The sequence below is a fragment of the Vombatus ursinus genome, unplaced genomic scaffold (assembly GCF_900497805.2).
Source record: "Vombatus ursinus unplaced genomic scaffold, bare-nosed wombat genome assembly UNPS02014787.1, whole genome shotgun sequence".
NCBI lineage: Eukaryota > Metazoa > Chordata > Mammalia > Diprotodontia > Vombatidae > Vombatus > Vombatus ursinus.
This window is the reverse complement of record NW_020954565.1, coordinates 3,427,005-3,449,718: the sequence shown is the minus strand read 5'-3', so window position 1 is coordinate 3,449,718 and position 22,714 is coordinate 3,427,005. Positions and strand designations below refer to the sequence as shown.

The 22,714-nt window shown below is 38.5% G+C and overlaps 1 protein-coding gene across 1 annotated transcript in view; it reads right to left on the bottom strand.

Moving 5' to 3' along the window:
* Window positions 1-6,644: 6,644 nt before the first annotated feature.
* Window positions 6,645-22,714, bottom strand: part of PALMD (palmdelphin) — a 66,683-nt gene continuing 50,613 nt past the window's right edge. Inside the window, exons 4-8 of the mRNA XM_027868239.1 lie at window positions 15,348-15,462; window positions 15,176-15,209; window positions 14,949-15,062; window positions 12,834-13,910; window positions 6,645-7,011 (exon numbers count right to left, since the gene is read on the bottom strand). Of these exons, the coding sequence (XP_027724040.1) occupies window positions 6,968-7,011; window positions 12,834-13,910; window positions 14,949-15,062; window positions 15,176-15,209; window positions 15,348-15,462 (1,384 nt within the window). The 3' untranslated portion in view covers window positions 6,645-6,967. The remainder of the gene's footprint in view (window positions 7,012-12,833; window positions 13,911-14,948; window positions 15,063-15,175; window positions 15,210-15,347; window positions 15,463-22,714) is intronic.

Genomic DNA, 22,714 nt, shown 5'->3' with positions numbered 1-22,714 from the left:
TCCTTTGTGACCCCATGTATTTTATTTTATGCATTTTAAACATTATTCAATGCTTCCATAGGCTTCGCCAGACTGCCAAAGGGATCAATGACCAAAGGGTTAAGAACTTTTGCTCTAGAATAAAACAAACTTCTCTGTTAGCTTTTAAAGCACTGCATAATCTGCCCCCAACCAACCTTTTCAGCCTCATTGGATATTCCTCCTCTTCCTCCTGAACTCTGTAATCTCACCAAACTCGCTTTCTGTCAGATCCTCCCAACCTCATAGTTTCTCTCCTTTTAAGATGTGACTTAGACACCACTTTCTACATGAAGCCTTTCTTGATTCCCCCCAACTGCTAGTGTGCTTCCTCCCAAAGTAGGTATACTTATATGTGTGTTTATTACCTTTATATTTATGCTATATGGAAGTTTATATATACTGGTCTTCTCCATTAGCATGTAAGCATGTTGCTAGGTAGGGATTGTTTCATTCTTTGCATCTGTTTTCTCAGCAGCACCTAGTACAATGCTTGGCACATGAATTCAACAATCCAACATAAGATTATTAAGTATAAGGTGAGAGGCCTGTAGTAAGGTGTAGAGGCAGCCCCAGAAGAGTTGGGTTCCAGGGGCGGAGCCAAGATGGCAGAGGGAAAGCAGTGACTTGCTAGAGCTCTCCCCTAAACCCATCCAAATACCTACAAAAAATGACTCTAAGCAAATTCTAAAGCAGCAGAACCCACAAAAAAACAGAGTAAAACAAATTTCCAGCCCAACACAATCTGGATGGCTGACCAGAAAGGTATATTGTGCCGGGCTGGGAGAGGAGCACAGTTCGGCATGGGCGTGCAGGCCCCAGCGACCCTGGAGCAGGCCTCAGAGGACTGAATCATGGGCAGCTGTGGCAGTTTCCAGACTTCTCAATCCATGAATGCCAAAGACAACTTAGAAGGTCAGTGGCAAAAGTCTGTTACTGCTGTGAGAGAAGAAGCTAGATCTCAGCTGCCCCGAGGGCAGCGGCTGGCTTCTGAGCTTCCAGCCCACAGACTGAGGGGGAATCAAGTGGCTGATCAGAGGGGGATTGCAAGGATCTCTTTGCAGGGCTGAGGCAGGAATCTCTTGCTTTACCGGTGCTTGGATCTGGGTTACAGTTCTGAGGGGAGGTCCTGGGGTGAGGAGGAGCACTGGCATTGTGGAGCTTGTTGTGGCAGTGGAGAGGAAACACCGTGCCCCTTATCATAGCACCTTGGAAGAAAATTTACAGGTCCCTAGAAGTATCTCTGAAAACAGCTGTACAACCCCCCGAAGCTTGGGACACTACATTCTCCACATTGGAAACAGACTCTTACCTTAACAAAGAGTTTAAAACTCAAGTAATTGGTTGGGATCACGATCAAGCAGCACAAAAAGAGTCAGACTATATTATCTTACTTTGGTGACAAAGAAGATCAAAACATACAACCAGAAGAAGAAAACAAAGTCAAAGCTCCTACAGCCAAAACTTCCAAGAAAAATATGAATCAGTCCCAGGCCTTGGAAGAGCTCAAAAGGGATTTTGAGAAGCAAGTTAAGAGAAGCAGAGGAAAAACTAGGAAGAGAAATGAGAGTGATGCAAGAAACTCATGAAAAGCAAGTTAACAGCTTGCTAAAGGAGACTCAAAAAAGTACTGAAGAAAATAACACCTTAAAAAATAGCCTAATCCAAATGGCAAAAGAGATCCAAAAAGCCAATGAAGAAAAGAATGCCCTAAAGAGCAAAATTGGCCAAATAGAAAAGGAAGTCCAAAAGATTACTGAAGAAAATACTTCCTTAAAAATTAGAATAGAGCAATTGAAAGCTAGTGACTTTATGAGAAATCAAGATACTGTAAAACAAATTCAAAAGAATGAAAAATTAGAAAACAATGTGAAATATCTCATTGGAAAAACAACTGACCTGGAAAATAGATCCAGGAGAGAGAATTTTAAAATTATTGGACTATCTGAAAGCCATGATCAAAAAAAGAGCCTAGACATCATCTCTCAAGGAAAACTTCCCTGATATTTTAGAACCAGAGGGCAAAATAGAAATCGAAAGAATCCACCAATCTCCTCCTGAAAGGGATTCCCAAAGGAAAACTCCTAGGAATATTGTAGCCAAATTCCAGAGTTCCCAGGTTGAGGAGAAAATATTACAAGCAGCCAGAAAGAGATAATTCAAGTATTGTGGAAACAGAATCAGGATAACACAAGATTTAGCTGCTTCTACATTAAGCGACCGCAGGGCATGGAATATAATATTCTGGAGGGCAAAGGAGATAGGATTACAACGAAGAATCACCTACCCAGCAAAACTGAGTATAATCCTGCAGGGGAAAAATGGTCATTCAGTGAAATAGAGGACTTTCAAGCATTCTTGATGAAAAGACCAGAGCTGAATAGAAAATTTGACTTTCCAATACAAGACTCAAGTGGAACATGAAGAGATAAACAGGAAAGAGAAATCATAAGAGACTTATTAAGGTTGAACTGTTTACATTCCTCCACGGAAAAATGATATTTGTAACTCATGAGACCTTTGTCAGTATTAGGGTAGTTGGAGGGAAAAAATTATATGTATGTATGTATGTGTATATATGTATATATGTATAGATAGATAGATAGACCGATAGATGGAGGGCACAGGGTGAGTTGAAGATGAAGGGGTCATATCTGGAGAATAAAATTAAGGGGTGAGAGAGGATTATACTAGGAGAAGGAGAAAAAAACCAAACCAGAGAAGAAAAGGCTCTTACAGTGGAGGGCAACCAAGGAAGGTGAGAGGAAATGAGTGAATCTTATTCTCATAGGATTTGACTTAAGGAGGGTATAACATACACACTCAATTGGGTATGGAAATCTGTCTTACCCTATAGGAAAATAGGAGGGGAAGGGGACAGGAAAGTAGGGGGATGATAGAGAGGAGGGCAGATTGGGAAAGGGGGTAATCAAAAGCAAATACTTCTGAGGAGGGACAGGGTCAAAAGAAAGAATAGAATAAATGGGGGGGCAGGTTAGGATTAAGGGAAATAGAGTTAGTTTTTCACAGTATGTCTACTATGGAAGTGTTTTGCATAACTACATATATATATATATAACCTATATTTAGTTGCTTGCCTTTTCAAGGAGGATGGGTGGGGAGGGAGGAAGGGAGAAAATTTGGAACCCAAAGTTTAAAAAAACACATGTTTAAAAAAATGTTTTCACATGCAACTGGGAAATAAGAAATGTAGGAAATGGGGTACATAAATCCATCCTGCCCTACAGTAAAATAGAAGGGGAAGGGGGGTGAGATAGCAGGGAAAGCAGACTAGGGGAAGGGGTATTCAGAATGCGTGCCATCTTGGGGTGGGGGGAGGGGTGAGATGGGGTGAAAATTTGGAACTCAAAATCTTGTGGAAGTAAATGTTGAAAACTAAAAATAAATAAATAAATAAATTAATTAATTAAAAAAAAAGAGTTGGGTTCCAGTCCTGCCTTTGACATGATGAGAAAGTAATGTAACCATTCAATACTCTAGGTATCTCTGAAACTCTAAGCTGTATAGCTGGTGCCTGGTGCACAATAGGCATTTAATGAATGTTTATTGAATTGAATTGAAGAAGAAGAAGAAGAAGAAGAAGAAGAAGAAGAAGAAGAAGAAGAAGAAGGGGAAGGAGAAGGAGAAGGAGGAGAAGGAGGAGAAGGAGGAGAAAGAGAAGAAGGAGGAGGAGAAGAAGAAGGAGAAGAAGAAGAAGAGGAGGAAGAGGAAGGAGGAAGAGGAGAAGAAGGAGGTGTAGGAAAAGGAGGAGGTTTCAAGGCACTGCAGATACAAAGATGAAATGTAACAGTTCCTGCCTTTAAGGAGCTTACCTTCCAATACTGGGGACATGACGCATATACACACAATATAATTGCATGATAGGATGGGACAGGGCGAAGGAGAGAGTGTACCCAGAAATTTGAGGAGGGAGTTTTGGGAATCATGAGGTTGTAGATCTAGAACTGGAAAGGGACCATTGGGATCATCTATCCTAGTCCAGCCCTCCCATTTTACGTATGAGGAAATAGAGGCCCAGGGAAGTTAAATGATTTGCCAAGATCACACAGCTAGTAAGTGAGAGAGCCAGGTTTCAAACTCAGATCCTTGGAGCTTAATTTAGCGCTCTTCCCATGTGCTTCATGGATGGGTGGCACCTCAGCTGAGACTTGAAGGAAGAGAAGGATTTCTCATAGGCAGAGAGGAGCAGACAGTGCATTTTAGGAATGATGGAGGGAATATGGGATGAGACTGGGGACAATACGAATGCCAAAAGTTGTAGGTTCAGATAACTTCACATGTCATCTACTCTTCAAAGTCATTACTTTCTGTCATGACCCTCTTTGTGAAATGACTGTCCCTTTAAGACAGACAGAGGTAATGATTAAAATGTCATGATTCCTCCGTGCCTTGCATGTGAATTTGAGTTTTAATCAGGAGAAACCACTTGGGCCTCAGGGAACAGACCAGAGGAGACCTCTTGGCTATATCATAGAAACAGCTGTTGTCCACCATCAGATAGGATTTGCCTTAAAGGGGTGGGCCCCTGGCAGGTGGTGCCATGACATTTCAGAATAACTGGGTTCCTCAGGGAGGACTATTAGTCTTTCTTAAATCAGTAGCACATTTTATCTGTCTTTCTCAAGTTATAACAGGATGATTTAGATGAAGGGAAGGGAGGGGAGGAGACCTAAGGAGTTGGGGTGGGGGATGGTGAGGGAGGGCAAATTTGCTGTTATAAAGAAACCAGCCTAAGAATGGATGAATACAAAGATCCCAAATTCAATACACAAATTCAAGCCTAGAATCTTGGACTTCTGCCAGCTCTATTTATATTACCCTTCACTTACACAATCCTACACACAATAGCAGCTTAGGAGAGATGCCATCTGTGTTTTGCCCAGTTTTAATTCTTTTGGTTTGTTTGTTTTGGACTAGACTTTCTATTTCATGTCATAGAGAACTCCCTGTGGGGAAACTCCTTATACCATTACAGATTGACACTTGAAATTCATAGTCTTAAGAGCTACCTGGGAGCACTGATCACAGGATCAGAGCTGGACTTGACCTTAGAGTCTAATTTCTTTATTTTATAGAAAGAGAAATGAAGATATAAACAAAGCAACTTGCCCAAGGTCATACAGTTAGTAAGCATTTATGGTAAAATTTGAACTTATGTCTTCGTGACTCCAAGCCTAAAGCCCTTTCTACTACATACTTTCTCTGAGTCAAACAGGCAGTATGGATCAGAGATGGGACTTGAATTCAGGTCTTCCTAACTGAGTCCTACACTGTATTCTCCATGGCATTCTGCCTCTTCATTTACCTAATAATAGAGGGAGAAAATAAAAATAAATAAATATAACTATGCACACATATACACAATTCTATATCTATATTTATATCTATCAATAATATGGCCTATCTATTGTCAAGCCAGATTATTGATACATATATACATACATATATTTACATACATAGGCATATACATGTGCATGTATACACATACATACACACATATATCTGTACATATATGTGTTTATGTTTATATTTATATTGATCAGAAGCATCCAAATACTTGCCAATGGAAGTCTTGGTGAATGCACTGCTGCTCCAATTATCAGGCTTGACTTAGGACCCTCCAGGTGATCCAGGAATTATCTTTTGCATGGACATCTTGAAGAAATTTGCAATGACTATACTAATGCACATGTGCAAACTGACCTCTGTGAAGTTGTTCCAGGTAAAAGTCTGCTTTATTTGTGCAATTCTGTTACAATGGAACCTGGTAATCTTGACATTGGCATAGCATGCCATCCCCATGCTTATTCTGCGTTTTTATAACTTTGGCTGTTTGAGGCTTGTTCATTTGAATTGGTCCAACACTAACTAGAACAACAATTAGCTGTTTGTTTGTCCTTCATTGTTTGGGGATCTGGGAGTTTAAGACCCATCCCTTGGGACAGAATCGAACATTCCATCTTTGCTTGGACAATCTTTACTTGGACATTTTCTTGAGAGTGTGCATGAAAGGATGATGGCTCAAGTTAGAAGGAAGTGTCAAATTATGGTTGGTAAAGACACAAGCTCAAGCTCCACCTGGACCTAGATCCCACTGGGACAGGTCTTGTCTATGCCTTTAGAGTAGAGATCTCTACCAAATTGGGCCAGTTAGTCCTCTGGAAGCAGACCTAGTTTCTTTATGATTTTGCTAATTCAAGGTAATTTCCTTATTTCCAAAGACTAAGTGTGTAGATTTCTTGTAAAAAGAAGAGAGGACACCAATTTTCACATTAGCAAAATGAGAATTCTGTGTTGAAGAAGGTCTGATTGTGGAGTTAGGGAGAGCTGGGTTCAACTCCTGCTTCTGACATTTACTAGCTATGTGATCCTGAGCAAGTCATTTAAACTCTCAATGTACCTAGGCAATCTTGTAAATGCTAAGTGTAGATGAGTAGCTGAGCTGTGTAGGGGAAGGGAATTTCCACACAAGGAGATCTTGACATTGATGAAACCACAGGTGGATGATACATCCCCCAACAAAAAATGACAGTACCAGTTAGTAACATATAGTTACTCAATTGAATTTCTATTTTAAATAACTTTATTTTTAACTTTAACAAGCTCTTATTAGAAATGCTTTGGTATCAATTCAATAAAAATATGCTGGAATTTTCCCACTTAAAGCATGTCATTTAATTGCAACAGGTGAACATTTGTTTTTCCCACATATCTCTATATTTTTCACAAATAATGGTTACCATGAATGCATGGCATCATATGCAGGTATTGTATCTATGTATATAACGTGTATATTTTTATACACACATTATGCCATTTGCAGAGGGAATTTAGGAGAGGAATAAAAGCAAAACCATCCAGAAGAGAATGTGAGGACTTTCTTCAATTCCTTCTTTCAGAGATGTTTAGTTACACAACTGAGCATCTGTCAGATCACCTTTTTTCCCAGTTTTGCCATTCTCATCCTTAGTGCTGTGAATTAGAGAGAGAGAGAAAAAAATATATATATATGTTAACTCATGACAAACTTCTTGATTTTAACTCCAAATATCTTTTGGGTTGGAAAAAATGAAAAGCAAGCAACATACCTCCAATGGTTTGGTCCAACACCGTAAGCATTGATTTATGCACGAAAAGATAGTAGAAATAAGCAGTGGTTAACTTAGAATAGAAGTATGTTCAGAAACAGAAGGAGCCTATTATTATAATGATTAGAAAAATTAGTACCAGATTTGCACAGCAAATATCCAATTAGGGCAGTAAAGAAAATATTAAATGTAGTTAGGTACATAGAGGTTAGTATACAGAATTCAGAAATAGCTGCACATATTTCTGAATTATATTCTGCAGAAGATATCTAAGCAGGTGCTGTATGAGAACTAGGTTTGAAAGGTTTTTTTTCCATTTGGATCTATATAAATACTGTGATCCTGATACTGATACATTAAATTTTATTTCAGAGAATCATAGAAGCTCACAGTTGCAAGGAGATTACTAAAGATCTCATTTAGTTTGGCAAACGTTTTATTATGTGTCTACTTTATGCAAAGCACTATGTTAGGCATTGGAGATTCAATTCATGCTCTCCATGAGTCTATAGGCTTATAGACAAGATGAGACTCTCTGTCACTTACTACTTTTGAGACCTTAGGCAAATCAGTCAACCTCTCTGGGCCTCAGTTTCCTCAACTGTGAAATGGTTTGGACAAGATGACTCCTAAGGTCCACATCTGGCTACCCATCTATGAACATTTGCAGTTTCACATTTAATTCAACCCCTACCTGAAGGTTGAATTCCCTGTATAATGTCTCTGATAAGAGGTCACTCAACCTCTGCTAAATACCTCCAGTGACAGAGAACTTTCAGCCTCTTGAATCAATCCCTTCAACTTTTGGACAACTAATTGTTAGGCTGTTCTTTGTCATGCTGAACCAAATCTAACTTCCTATGGCTTCCAGGCAGTGCTCAGAGTTCTCTCTGCTGAGGCTCAGCACAAGCTGAATCTCTCTTCCACATGATAGACATATTTAAATCAGACTATCATGGTCATTTAGGATAATTTAGGATTCGAACCAATAATTAAAAGCCTTTAAATTGGCCTAAACATATCACATCTTTTTTTTGGGGGGGGAGGGGTGTTAGGCAATGGGGTTAAGTGACTTGCCCAGGGTCACACAGCTAGTTAAATGTTATGTGTCTGAGGCCACATCTGAACTCAGGTCTTCCTGAATCCAGGGCCGGTGCTCTATCCACTGCGCCGCTTAGCTGTCCCTCTATCACATCTACTGATTACAGATCATTGGTATACTCTTAGGAATATGTAGAATGCAAGTTTCTGGAGGGCAGGGACTGTTTTTTGTTTGTTTGTTTGTTTTTATTATTATTATTTTTTTGTCTTTGTGACCCCAGCACCAAGTGTAGTGTCTTCCGTAAAGTGGGCATTTGTTGGATTAATGATGTGCTGCAAAGAATTCAGAACATATTTTCACACCTACAGATTTAATCTTTGGATAATTACAATGATGTTCCAGCACTATGCTGTTAATATGTAGGGCCTTCTGTACAGCATCGGCCACAGACATATTTAAATAGGGCAGATAAATGATTACCTCTGTGTCTGACTGACACCCTCACTTGCTACTTGTTCTGGATGTAGTTTTAGTTTAAGGAATTCTAGGATAGCAAGCTCTCTGATTGCTCAACTAGACATGAATTTAAATGTAAATTAAATTTAAATTAATTTAAATGTAAACTCCTTCACATAAAAGGAGTTAAAGGTACCACAGAATATCACAACTGCAACTACCATTATTTTCATTCTAGGCAAGTGGCCCTAGAGATGCAGGGGAGACTCCCCTAGAACATAGCCATTGTGGGGAGAAAGTTCATGCTGGGAACACTCCAAGGTTTCTACTCTTACAAAAGCGTATCCACTAAGGGGAGGAAACACACCTAATTGATAGGGCTAGAGCTGGGCAGGGGAGAAAGCTTTCTTAGGAAAGTGCTATGGATGCCCTCTACATTCCCCACCCTGTGACAAAGCTCTGGCTGCCTCACCCTGCTCTGCAGAAAATAGTTTTTAAGATGTGAGAAGGGAACCTGATCGTTTGGTAATCTAAGACCTGCACTGAATCTATAATCACACTTATCAAGACATCATATTTATAGAGAATGTTTTCCTTTTAAAGACTTTCAAAACTACCTTTTCCTTCTTGGATGTTAAAGAAAATTAGACTTAAACTGTTTTTTTTCCCCTAAGTATAGGAACAGTAATAAATCTCTGGATTTGGTCTATGTGAAGCCTAGATGGAAGACTATCCTTTTACTCTTGGCCAGGGATTAAACTACAGAATTAGTAAACAATGCCAAAGCAGGAGGCAAAGTTTAGACTGCAAAGAAGATTTGTATTTTGAGTTTTTCTCTAATTCTTTCTATTCCTACCTTCTCACACTATAATATGTGCTCTCTATCCTGGAGAGGATGGAAAATATTTTTGTCCATGCTGTGGGCAGTGTAGACAGATGTTTATTCAAGTTTTTAAAATGGCATGTCAGGCCTGAGGGCTAAGGTCACAAGTATCCTATTTCATGGGTTATCACGTTTTAAAGGGCTCTTGAGTACAACTGTCTAGTTCTTTAAAAAAAAAAAGATGTGATGACTAAATGCCTATGATTTTTTTCTTTCTATTTTGCAGGTTCATGATACACAATAGAGGAAGTGTAGATCCTTGGGATTAGACAGCACTGAGGGGCAGGAAGATCTCCACAAGTGGCAACTATGTCTAGGCTCTCTTTTTCCCCTTCTTGCATTCCAAGACATTGGTCTGGATGACCCAGTTGTTTAGCTTTCCATCGGCAATTTTCAACACTACCTTCACCTTTTTGTGGCTGCTTTAAGTGCCATTAAGAGAGCCCACAGGTTTCACATGGTAGGCCTAGGGATTAGGTAGAGGAGACAAAGAGGAAAAAAGGAAATGGTGTGGAAAGGGAGTGGAGAGGAGAGACAGAGAAAGAGACGGAGAGGCAGACAGAGACAGAGAGAGACTCAGAGACACAGAGAGACAGACAAAGGCAGAGAAGTCAGGGAAGGGAGTAGAAGGGAAGAACTACATAGTGGGGTTGTTGGCGGGGGGCTGAAGGGGAGAGGTTCCTGTTTGTGTATGGGCTTGACTAAAAGACCTTTGTAGTTCCTTCCCATATTGAAATTCTGTAAAATAGAGCATTAGCAGTGACATTTAATTGTCCAGTAAGTATCTATACTTGGCACTAAGGTGTCTTTAGGTCCATGTCAAAATCACCATCTAAAATCTTGATTGGTGTGCTTGATGCTGTTTCACAGATCTGTGAAGTTGGCATATTTTGGCTTCGGTGTATCCAATTTCCCTTTGCTAAGTAAGCCCTCTTCCCAACACATCCCTCTCCCCAGTGTCATCTAAGGTTCTCATACTCTGTTAGTTTTCCCTCCTCTGAAAACCAGATAGATATCAGGAAATAATCTATTACACTCACTCACTGTAATGTGCAAATTACTGATAAGGTTTTAAATATTAGCTCTCACAGGATAATTTCCACTTTGTCTGGACTCTTAAGGAATCCAGTCAAAGGAATGCAGTTGAATGCAATGGTGGAAATCACCTGAAAAGACTGGAGTAGCAATTTTTTTTTTAAACTGAGGGGAGGGGAAGAATAAGGGAGCTTCCTGATGCCTTTGAAATCAACTCCCATACGTAGCTACTTGCTCTACCTGTGTGTAAGGCTGAGCTGGCAGACTTAGATACGTATATTAGACCATTTTCTTTCCTAAGGTTTTATCTTAGATCTGTAATTCATGGTCTCAATAAGAAAACAGAGATCTGAAACAATTTAATGGGAGAGGTAGTGAATTAGGAGTATTTTATCTTACAAGTAACTTTCAATGATAATACAGTCCTTTGAATTGTTACTTTGTCTGGAATAGGTTTTCCTGTTTTGATTATTTTAGCTCAGTGTTTTCTGAAAAAGTTAGTCACTTCCTGCCTTTATCCACTTTGTAAATGTGTTGACACACTTAGAGCAGAAGAAATGAGGGTGCTGAAGGGAGTTGGTTAATTTTCAAGTTCAAGTAGGGGGAGGTTTTTAAGATAGGTAATACAGTCATTGTTGATCATAAACGGTCCATTATTCTTTTCAAAGCCTCCTGAATTGTTTTCTTCACTGAAATTAGGCTGAAAGGTTTAAAGTTTAAACAAAGCTCATTGTTGGAACAGAAGGGAAAGCTGGTAGTGGCTCAGGCTTGCTTTTATGAAGTCCCATCTTTTCAGTTCTGATGTAAATGGGAATTTAAGGGCACTCTCTCCAGGAAGCCAAAAGTTTCTACAAAAAACCAAACTAGGTTTGGAAATAGCATATTTCATTTAATTAGCTGAATGAATGGAATGGAGCTCAGTAGTTTGTCATGCTGAGTGCAGCCTTATGGACACTTAAATAGCCTAGGAAGACACTTTGTGGAGAATACAAGTAGAATCATACCTTTGAAATGTTTTGGATTTGTTGGGACTTGAAAATCATTGCTTTTCAATAAAATCCTCTTTAATATAAGCTTTCACTTTCTATAATCCTCAGTGCCTCTTTGATTTTTATCTTTCAATAGTCAAAGTTGAAGAAGATTATAGGAAACTCCCAGTATGGGAACTCTTTGTACCAACACAGATTACAAATTGTTTATGATTCAGCCCATAATCCTCCTCCAGCTGCCTGAAGTGACTTGTCTAGGGCCACCCACCTAGGGCAAGGAGGTATTTGAACCTGTGTTCTTGACTCCAAGCCCAGCATTCAATACCCTGTACCATGTCTTCCTCTACAGTTAATATAATCATTCTAACTTATTATGATATGCCTCTTTGTGTTCTTTACAAATGTGAAGTGGAAATCAATACTCTGCCTATGTCCTGGTAACTGAGATGCAATAAATCTAAAAAAAGATGAGTTATCATTTTTATAGAAAAAATGTCAAAGGTGTTTTTTCCCATTCGTGTTCTGTTATAAAAATTGATAGCATGAGAAATGTATGTATTTGTATAACAAATCTGTCTAAAAATAAATTTGCTGGACTGGAAAAGGGAATGCAGAATTTTAAAAGATACATACAAGCATTAGGAAAAGTGGTGTTTCTCCTATTTAAAAATATAGAAAAGAATAAGGAAACAGGCAGTAAAGTTATTAAAATACAAAAAAAAAACCAAACCAACCAAACCACAGTGAAGGCAAGGTAGAAAAAGTACCAGGAAAATAAAGTCTGTTGCTTGGCTTTTCTTGAAAAGTTTAAGGCATATGTTAAATGATGAACAAATAATCTTAAAGTATTTGATATGTACAGAAAAAAAATAATGCTGTCAGTTACCCAATATAAAAAAGGATCTAACTCTATTCACATAAAGTAGCAGAATATGTCTGAAGGGGAATTTTAAATAACTAAGATAAAATAATGCAATATACAAATATGACCACAATGTTTGTCCATCCCCTCTTCCTGACCATCAAAGTCATTTTTCTGGGCTGTCCTTGCAAGATTACCCACCTTAAGTTTAGACATGCCAAATTTAACTTCACGTTTGAAAAAAAACATGAATTAATAACTTGGATAGGTAGTGACAACAATTCAGATGAACAATTATGAAAAAAAGTAATTCCATGTTAGTTTATCTGATGATCCAAGAGGTGCTAAGCAAGAAGGCTTATTCATCAGAAAGAGCACCTTAAGGGAGCTGTTTATCACATGACTGAACAGCATTGACAAGCCTTGTCATTTTTATTACCTGTAAGAGAAGGATCCTCTGTCCCATCTCCAGCTCTCTGGCTATCTAGGTTAGGATGATGGATAGGGTGATTTAAGCTTTCCTTTTGTTCATTCAACGCTATGGACTTTTTGTGAGGTGATTGATGGCTTGAGTTTTCGTGAGGATTGACTTCTGACCTCTTCCTGGGGAGTGGTGTTGGCTTAGCAGGTTGGTAAACCTTACTGTAGTGACCCACAGGATGATAGGATGGTTTCTCAGCTTCTCCTTCCTCCTCTTCATCATCATCAATCACCACCAGTTCTGCATGGATGATTCCATCATACCCTGTTAGGAGCTTTTTTTCTTCATCCTCCTCCTCTGCTTGCTGATATCCCATGAAAATCATGGTAACAGGTTTTGAGTCATCTGCATTACAAGGCATGGAGTGAACGATGTTGTACTTGATGTCTTCCTCTTCTTCCTGGACAATTGGCGAAGAACGCTGGTGTACTGACTTCCTAATGGATGGCTCTTGGGGGCTCTCTTTTGCCTTGGATGAGGGCACACATTCCTCTTGCATCACATTTGTTTCTTCCCAAGATGGCATCATCTTTGGTTGGGTACGAAGACTATCCTCTGTCTGCTGAACCACTGATCTGGGGTGAGGTATTGGTCGCATGGTGCTGAGATGATTGTCCTTCTGTAAGCCATTTCCCAAATTGTGTGAAGAGCCATTTAAACTGCTGCCTAGTCCATTAGCTTGAATGTGCATCCTTTCTTGAAGATTTGGTCCAGGGGTTACACCTTCTTTCTGTGGAGTTAAAGGTCTGCAAAACTGGTTGGCATACACAGGCTCATGATATTCAGTTGGAGATTTAGAGTTTCTCTCTGAGGCTTGTCTTAAAAGTTCCTCCACCTCAATGGGTCCTAGATCATCAGTGCCATTATGTGCAACACAGTGATTGGAGCTGATTGCATAGATTGATTTTCGGCCATCATCATAAACTTTTATGCCTGTACCTTTAAAGTTGTCAGATGGGAGAGGTATTGAAGATAGTACTGTGCTCTCTCCAGTCTTCATGTCTTTTTCAACTTTAATTTCCATGGTGTACAAAGCTATTGAGAGAGAGAGAGAGTTCATTTTTAATATAAGACTGTAATAACAAGCAGAATATGAAGAGGTGTTCTGACATCATGGTCTCATAGCTTCACAAGCTAACCCTTTTTTTTCCCCAGCAGAAGGACTCTGGTGTTGGTTTGCTGTTGCCTTTCTACAGATTTTTAATCATCATCTCTCTTCTCTGGACTGTTTCCCCCTAGGCAAGACTAGCCTGCAGGAGTGAATACAGCCTTTTGCCTTTTATTTTCCCCTTGCTCTGTATATATCTTGTTTGTACATGGTTGTTTGATACTGTCTACCCCATTACACTGTGGGCTACTTGAGACTGGAGATTGTCTTTTACATTTCTTTGTATCACTAGCTCTTAGTACAGTGTGTGTAACACAGAATAGGTGCTGTCTAAAAGCTTGTTGAATGACTCACTCTGCTCACTGAAAATAGTGCATCCTTCTCTACATAAAGATTTACAACTATACAACTCTACACTATTGAGAAATATACATAGGAGAATTCTGACAGAGTGTAAGTTTTTTGGGAGCAGGAACCAATTCAGTATACTTTCCGGCATGTAGTCAATGCTTAATAAATGCTTGACATGGGGATACACACACACACACACACACACACATATTAATCTGACCTATACTGAGTCCTTTATTGTTGTCAGAGCTGATGCTGATATTACAGACACTACTTAGGGTTGAGAAACACCAGATACCTGCCCCTGGTCTACCTGAATACTCCAAACCTCTTCATGCTCTAGGAGGTTCACCTTCCCAGAGGAATGGTTTGTTAGGCCCTAGATGGACTATGAGAAAAAAATTCTTCGATTATACAAACTTTTTTTATACAAACTATTTACATTCATAAGGACTAGTGTTTAACCAAAAACAACATCACAAGTCCATGAGACATACAAAAAGACAAGTTCAGGGGAATTCTGTTTGTAGTCAGAGCACAGATCGGTACAGCAAATTTTGAAAATTTCAAAGCCTAAATTCTAAATCTGCCAATATGACGAACTGCTGGGATACCTTTTCTATTTTGTTCATCCCCTTCTGTTCCTTCATCTCTTTCCCTCCTTAACCTAGACGGTATGTAGGATTTTGGAAGATCAGGGATATTGGCATAGATGTCTTCAATGGTCTCTGTGAAATTGAGAGAGAACCAATATGTTTAGATCAATGATAAAATTGTAAGCAGGCTAATAAAAACAATACCTTCATTTTCTAAGAACCAGACTGCCTCAAGCTATACATACCTTCTGGTTTTTCTGTCTTTTCCACCTTCACAGACTACAAAGAAAAAATATTTTTATCATTATTACAGTTTTTGAAAATTAGTTCAAAAATAGAATAAATTTTAGTAATATTAGATACTATCAGGAGGACTTGGTATGTGAAGGAATAATTTTTAAAATCCTGACTACATACCTTTATAATGTCTTCTGCAGTTCTCTCAACTGATTTTAGTTTCTTTAAAATTGTTTCTTCACGAGCTGAGATTTTCAATTCTGCTTTTTCAAGTTCTTCAATCTCTTTCTCAAGTCTGAGAACAAAAATTTACAGAGTTGGTAAAGGCTGAAACTGTAGCATATTGGTTGCCAAATATCCACTAAGAATATTTTCATGTAAAGAAAGGACTGAGTAATTTGCTTGGAATAGGGGACTAGTCATTCACTAAGTACTTCCTTTTCTGGATGTCTCTTTGGGGTGGGAAGATGATCTACAGTTCTCAAAGACTCTCCCAAGAAAGGACAAGCTCCGATAACTCCTAACATGGTGGAAGACTTTGGGTATGAATATATCCTTAGTCTGGTGCTTTTTAACATTTTTACCTGTACTGTTCTAAATTAGCAAGTTGGCATAGACAGCCAACACACTAGATAATACAATCAGGATGCAAGACAATCTTACTAGGTTAATACATGGGACTGAAGCTAATATGATGAAATTTAGTAAGGATAAATATAAAGTCTTACACGTGGGTTCAAAAAATCAATACCACAAGTAGGAGATAATGGAGTTATGACTCAATGTGTGTGTGTGTGTGTGTGTGCATTTGAATCTGTTTTCTTTTGTCAGGGAATGTTTAAGCAACCATTTCTCTGTCCACACTAAAATTAAACAGCTTTGCCATCATCAATAGAAATTGCCCTGAGATAGAGCAACCCAGCTATGACTTACTAGGTAAATCCTAGTGAGCTGTCTGAGACACGTCATCACTGACCATTTTTCAAGACTCTGATTCCACGTCTTCTCACCCTAACAGTATGATTTCCATATTATACTTGAGTAGGTTCTTTGTACTTCATTGGGCCCCCACGTTTAATTTATATATTTTTTACCTCATGCAAGTTCCTGAAGGTTGTTTATTATTTCCTTAGAATTCCCCCTGCCCCTTTTCAGTTATTTTCAGTTGTGCCCAACTCTTTGTGACCCCATCTGGGGTTTTCCTGGCAATGATACTGGAGTGGTTTGCCATTTCCATTTTCAGCTCATCTTACAGATGAGGAAACTGAGGCAACCAGGATTAAGTGACTTGCCCGAGGTGACACAGCTAGTAAGTGACTGAAGCCAGATTTGAACTCAGATCCTCCTGACTCCCTAGGCCAGTGCCCTATCCACTGTGCTACCTAGCTGTACCTCCCTTGTCCTTAGATAGGGTCATGTCATACTCATTGTTCAGTGGTAATGGGGAAGTGCTATAGTCTAGTGTTATCTAGTGGAAAGAACATGGTACTAGGAATTAGATCTAGTCTTGGATCTCAATAAGGGAGCCATTTCATCTCAGGTATGCCGCTTGACCTCTCTGAAAACCTTGGTTTCCTTAGAAATAAAATGAGGATTTTCAATCAATCAACAAACATTTACTAAGCACCTCCTATGTTCCAGGTACTGTTTAAGGCACTGAGGATGCAAAGACAAAAAAATGAAGTGGTCCCTACTTTCATTCTAATAGGGGACATGGCATGTCTAAAAATGTCTATACAAAAACCTAGTAACAAAAAGTACCTGACGATGAATATGCTATAACCTCCCAAAGAATCCTGATAATAAATGTTTCTAAGGGTCTCTCAGATCCCCAGATGAAAGTTATATTGTATATTAGGCCATAGACATATGATACTTACTGAAACTATTCACAGTTATTTGGCCATAGCCAACTCTTACTTATAGAGTGGGCAGTATGGTGGAACTGAAAGAACACTGGGCGTGAGAGTCAGGAAGGACTGGGGTAAAATTCCACTTTAGACATTTTCTAGCTTTAAGACCTTGGCAAGTCACTTAGCTTCCTCATCTGTAAAATAGGGATAGTAATATTTGTAGTACTTACAACATACGATTATTGTGAGGATCAAATGAAATAATATTTTTAGAGCCCTTTGCCAACCTTAAAATACTACATAAATATCAGTTACTATTAATTTGGATTTTTTTGCCATTGATTATTCAGAATCACCGGCTAACAGGCCATTAATTTATAGAATTTATTAAAATCTCCATTGAAATAATGAAATACTTAATTTCTACTTAAAATTATAGAGAAATGGACACTTGCAAACACTATTTATAAATGTGGCCCCACAGAAAATACCATCAATATGGATAGCAGGAATATGGAAACTATGTAAATATTTGAAGGAGCTGTGATTCCACAGTGTGGGAAACTTTCGATGTGGGGACTCTGAATGCCATTATAGAGAGTGAGCCATCTATGACTTAGTAGGTAGAACCTAGGGAGCTGTCTGAAGCATAGACTGTATTGGTGACTTGATCAGTTTTACATAGTGTTAGAGAGAAATTTTAATCCAGGTCTTCCTAACTTCAAATCTAGCACTCTATCCACTATGCCACATTGCCTCTAGGACAGTAGAAATATGTCTAATAAATAAATAGTAGGGGTTCTGTTATTTTAAGGAGCCAAAAAAGTTTGCTAGATCAGAATGGCATTTAAACTGATGTGAGATTCAGGAATCTATACGTGAAAGTGATGAATTGGGACTCAGATGATTACTTTTGGTAATAACTAGCAAAGAAAAGGCTTTTAGTGGGTCAAGAGGGTGGGAGTCTTAATAATCTTCTAACTAGATAACTATACCCTAGAATTTTGGAGATTTAATAACAGTTTACATTGTATAGCACTTTAAGCTTTGCAAAGTACTTTCAAAGCATTATTTAATTTGATCCTCGGAACTTTTTGAGGTAGTTGGTATTATTAATCCCCATTTTAAAGATAAGGAAGCTGAGGCTTTGGAAGCTTAAATGACTTGTACTTCCAGGAAGTGTCTGAGGCAGGATTCAAACCCAAGTCTTTCTGACTCCAAGTTTAGGGCTCTCTTCATGGCCATAATGGAGTGAATATTGCCGAATGATAGTGCCAGATGTTGAATAAATTGTCAAGTTACAGAGAGAGTGATTCAACTTTATAAAAAGCATGTTGGCCCTTTTAAAATGAATTTCATTTAAAACAGGGGTGGAGAATCTCTGGTCTTTGGAATGATCAGGTTCTGGATTTAATTTCATTTAGCCTATGGGACAAATGTGGATAGTTAATATCTCAATTTATGCCCATAGTGACAAAAAAGGCAACATAGCTTTGAAACACAAGATGGGGGTATTGCTTCAAGAAAGTCATGCTATTTCCCTGTGTCTGTGGATGCTTCATTCTCTCTCTGATGGTATTCCTCTCAATATGTGTGGGTCTCTACAGCTCTATCTTTGTCAATGTGTCCATTTCAGTAAAAGAGTATTTTGGATTCTTTCTCTGTGTCTTCCACTTTATTTTCTTCTACCCTTTTCTAATCTATCACTTTTTCTCAACTGGCTATAATTGAGAACTATAAACATACACATGTATTATTGGTTGCATTTATTGAATACAGTTTTGTTCCTCGATCTTAATTTCAAGAAATGCTCCAAATTAAGTTACTTTTCATTTATTTGATCTTATATGCACATCCTTCCCCCGACCCACTTGGCTCTCAGTATATAAAAATGGTTTGCTATCCTTGATTTAAAGCTATGAAGATCTAGAGCTTAAACTGGTACCTCCTTGGTACCTTTTGTTGGGAGAGGTCTTTCAATAGCAAAGAATGAACCAGCAAGTTGAGGTGGGAGAAAAGAGGATGCTTTCTCTTTTTTCCCTCTTATCCTGAAAGCTCGTTGGAGATTCTTTTGAAAATCCCTCTCACCTTCATGCTGTATCTCTCTCACCCTGATGGTTCAGCATTTCCATAAGTACCGGCATTTCCTTTTCTGGTAGGTATTGCCTTTCAGAAAAGGCATTGGACTCCTGAAAATGCTGATTCAGTATGAAAGAAACAGGCTTTGCAGCAAGACAAATACTCTTTTTGGAACCTCTTTGGCTGTGATAGAGGGCCTGATGGATGCTAATGCCTTTTAGAGTTCCTGGTAGCTGGTGGGCAGGTACCTGAGTGCCAATTTAGATAAGCAGAGTACATGAAAGAGGAGTTGTAAATGCTCTCCATTATTGGAATCTTTCTTCTGCCTGCTTGTTTTATTGGGGAAGTGGTGGTGGTTGTGGTGGGGGAGGAGGGCTATTTTCTAGAGCTTACTAAGTAAAAGCAGGCATCTTTCAGTTTTTTCAAAGTTCTTATAATAACCCGCTTCATCACCAAGGGATAATGCCCTGAATTCAATCCCAACAGCAATTTATTGTCTTACAAAAAGGATTGAACATAAACTTCAAGTGTCGTTAAGTACTGGCTATTTCAGAAAGCAATATTTTTGACTGCTGAAGATCCATTTGTCTCTTTCAGACTTTGGTAGTATTAAGAAAGAATCATGGCCCTTTGGAGTTTGCTATTATCAGACAAACAGATTAAAACCCAGGAAGGGTCTTAATAAACTCCCAACTCAACAGTTCTATATGCCAGCTTCTACCCCAACTGTTGCCTAATTGTTAAGAAAAAGCTACAAGTGCTTTTGAAAGTACTAAACAGTTGTCAAGTATTTTGGTAGGGATAGACTTCATTTTCAATGGGGACAATTACGTGACTTTATATAAGGAAACATTTCCTAATGATTAGAACCATTAGAAAGTGGAATTGACTGCTTCAGGCAGTAATGGGTTCCTTGACATGGGAGGTCTTCAAACAGAGACTGGATAACCATTTGTTAGAGATGATATAGAAGGGATTATTTTGTTAGTTATGTGTTGGACTAGTCACTAGATGGTCTCTGAAGTCCTTCGTTGGGGCAGTGTTCCATAGTGGGAAGAACACTGGGTTTGGAGTTAGAAGATGGGTGTGAATCCTGGCTTTCCTACTATACTTGTGTAACCTTGGGTGAGTTGCTTAAGCTTTCACGGCCTTAGGATCCTCATCTCATCTTTAAAATGAAGGTGGTGAATTTGATCACCTTTAAGATCATCTCCAGCTCTAAACTTTAAAATCTCATCCTTTATAAACTCATCAGTTCTGTGATCTTGTGATCTCCTTTGCTAAGTAGGCACTATAGGGAATTAAATAAGGGTAAATCAGTACAGCTTTTTTTAAATATATATATATATTTATATATTTGTGCATGGGGAAGGCAATTGGGGTTAAGCAACTTGTCCAGGGTCACATAACTGAGGCTGGATTTGAACTCAGGTCCTTCTGACTTCAGGGCCAATGCAGTATCCACTGTGCCACCTAGCTGCCCCAATTTGGCTGTCTTTAAAACATAGCATTCACTTTGCTCATCAGAATAAGTGTGGATTCTATTCTTTCCTCTTAAATAAGATTTTAGAATGGTAAAGGCAGGTAGCATATTTGTACATGTGCTAGTAAAGATGATTTTCCTGAAACACATTTGGGGGCAAATACTATGAATTACTCACTCATCCTTGTGACCAGTGGTGCCAACTAGAAAAATGGGTAGTGGAACCAGCAATTTACTTAGCTTATATGGAGATCCTCATATGAATCCTGATCCTTAACTTCATGGTGGTTTTTAGAACATGGTAGGAATGCTGCTCTGGGGAATCCATACTTATTTTTGAATACTGTATTTATTGAAACAAGGCTTCAGAAGCAATGATAACATTGCATTATCATTGGAGTGGCTATAAGTTAAATGTGTACGTACACACCTGCACGCGCAAGCACGCGTGCAGACACACACACACCCCACCACCATCACATATACATTCTATTATATGTGTATAGTATGAGAACATAGTATTCAATATGTGTTTGTTGAATGCATGACTAGCCCCAAGCTAGTGTAGTCCTGTTATCCTTATTTTGTTTTTGGGCAAAGAAGCTTAGCAATTTATTCGGATCTATCTGTCTATCTATCTATCTATCCATCCATCTATACACACATATACATATGTGTGTGCATATATATATATATATATATATATATACATATATATACATGTAAAACCAATTTTCAGGTTAATTTACCTACCTCTAGATCTCAAGCAATCTCAAAGCTTTAAGGATCTACCATATAATTGGTGTAGGTAATCCCTCCACTGATACAAATCATAACCCCTCATAATTTAGCAAGCTTTGAGAGTGGCTGTAGGTGAAAATTTTACCACCTGGTTGCTCACTTTTTCGTGATGAGGTTCTTCAAATTTAGGTAGGCTGGTCCTTAGATAAAAGGCAAGCCACTAATAGACTGTAAGTTCCTTGAGGGCAAGAACTATTTTTTGTTTTGTTTTTGTATTCCTTGAACCTAGCACAGTGCCTTGCACATTGTGTATGCTTAAGAAATGTTTGCTGGGTTGAATTACATTAGATCTAGCATGTATTTTAGGTAATACTGGCAGAAAAAATTCTATGACGAAGCACAAGAGCAGTACTTAAGTAGAGGAAAATAAGAAGAAGTAAACTTAATTTATCAAAGTTTGTAAAGTTAAGGTTCTTAATTGTGATTATTTAGTAAAAGAGTTTTTGTGTTTCTAAATAACAGTTAAATGCACAACTGGTTAACATTGGCATTATCTAGCTAACCTTGAACTATTCAAAATTAGTTATAATAATAATAGCTACATTTATTTAATGCTTTAATGTCTGTAAAATACTACCTTACTTAACTCTCACAGTAATCCTGTGAGGTAGATGCTATTATTATCTCCATTTTACAGATGAGAAGACAGCCTGTCAGAGGTTAGGTCACTTGGCTAGAGTCACACAGCTATAGGTGTCTAAGATAGATAGAAAGGAGATATATTCCTAACTTTAGGCCTAAACTTAACTACTGAAATGAATGAAACAATGGATATTATTCATTGTGCATGCTTGGTGGAATGAACAAGTTAATTTAAATTACAGTTTGGACTTCATAAAAAAAAATAGTAACAGGTATATAATCAATAGATTTGTCGAAGATAGCCAGACAATACATTCTCATATTACAAACATAGCTCTAAAAATATCCCAGAAAACTCAGCCAATAAACTATACTTGAACTGGTCCATTGGATTATAAGCTTCTTGAGGGCAAGGACTGTCTTTTGCCTCTTTTTGTACATCTAGCACTTAGTACAGTGTTTGGCATATAGTAAGTACTCGTTGTTGTTGTTCAGTCATTTTTTAGTTATGTCCGATTATTTGTGACCTTATTTGGGTTTTGTTGTCAAAGATACCAGAGTGGTTTGTCATTTCCTTCTCCAGCTCACTTTGCAGATGAGGAGACTGAGGCAACCAGGGTTAAGTGACTGCCCAAGGTCACATGGCTAGTAAGTGTCTGAGGCCTGATTTGAACTCAGGAAGATGTCTTCCTGACTCTAGGCCCAGAGCTCTATCCATTGCGTCATCTAGTTGCCTAGTAGGTGCATAA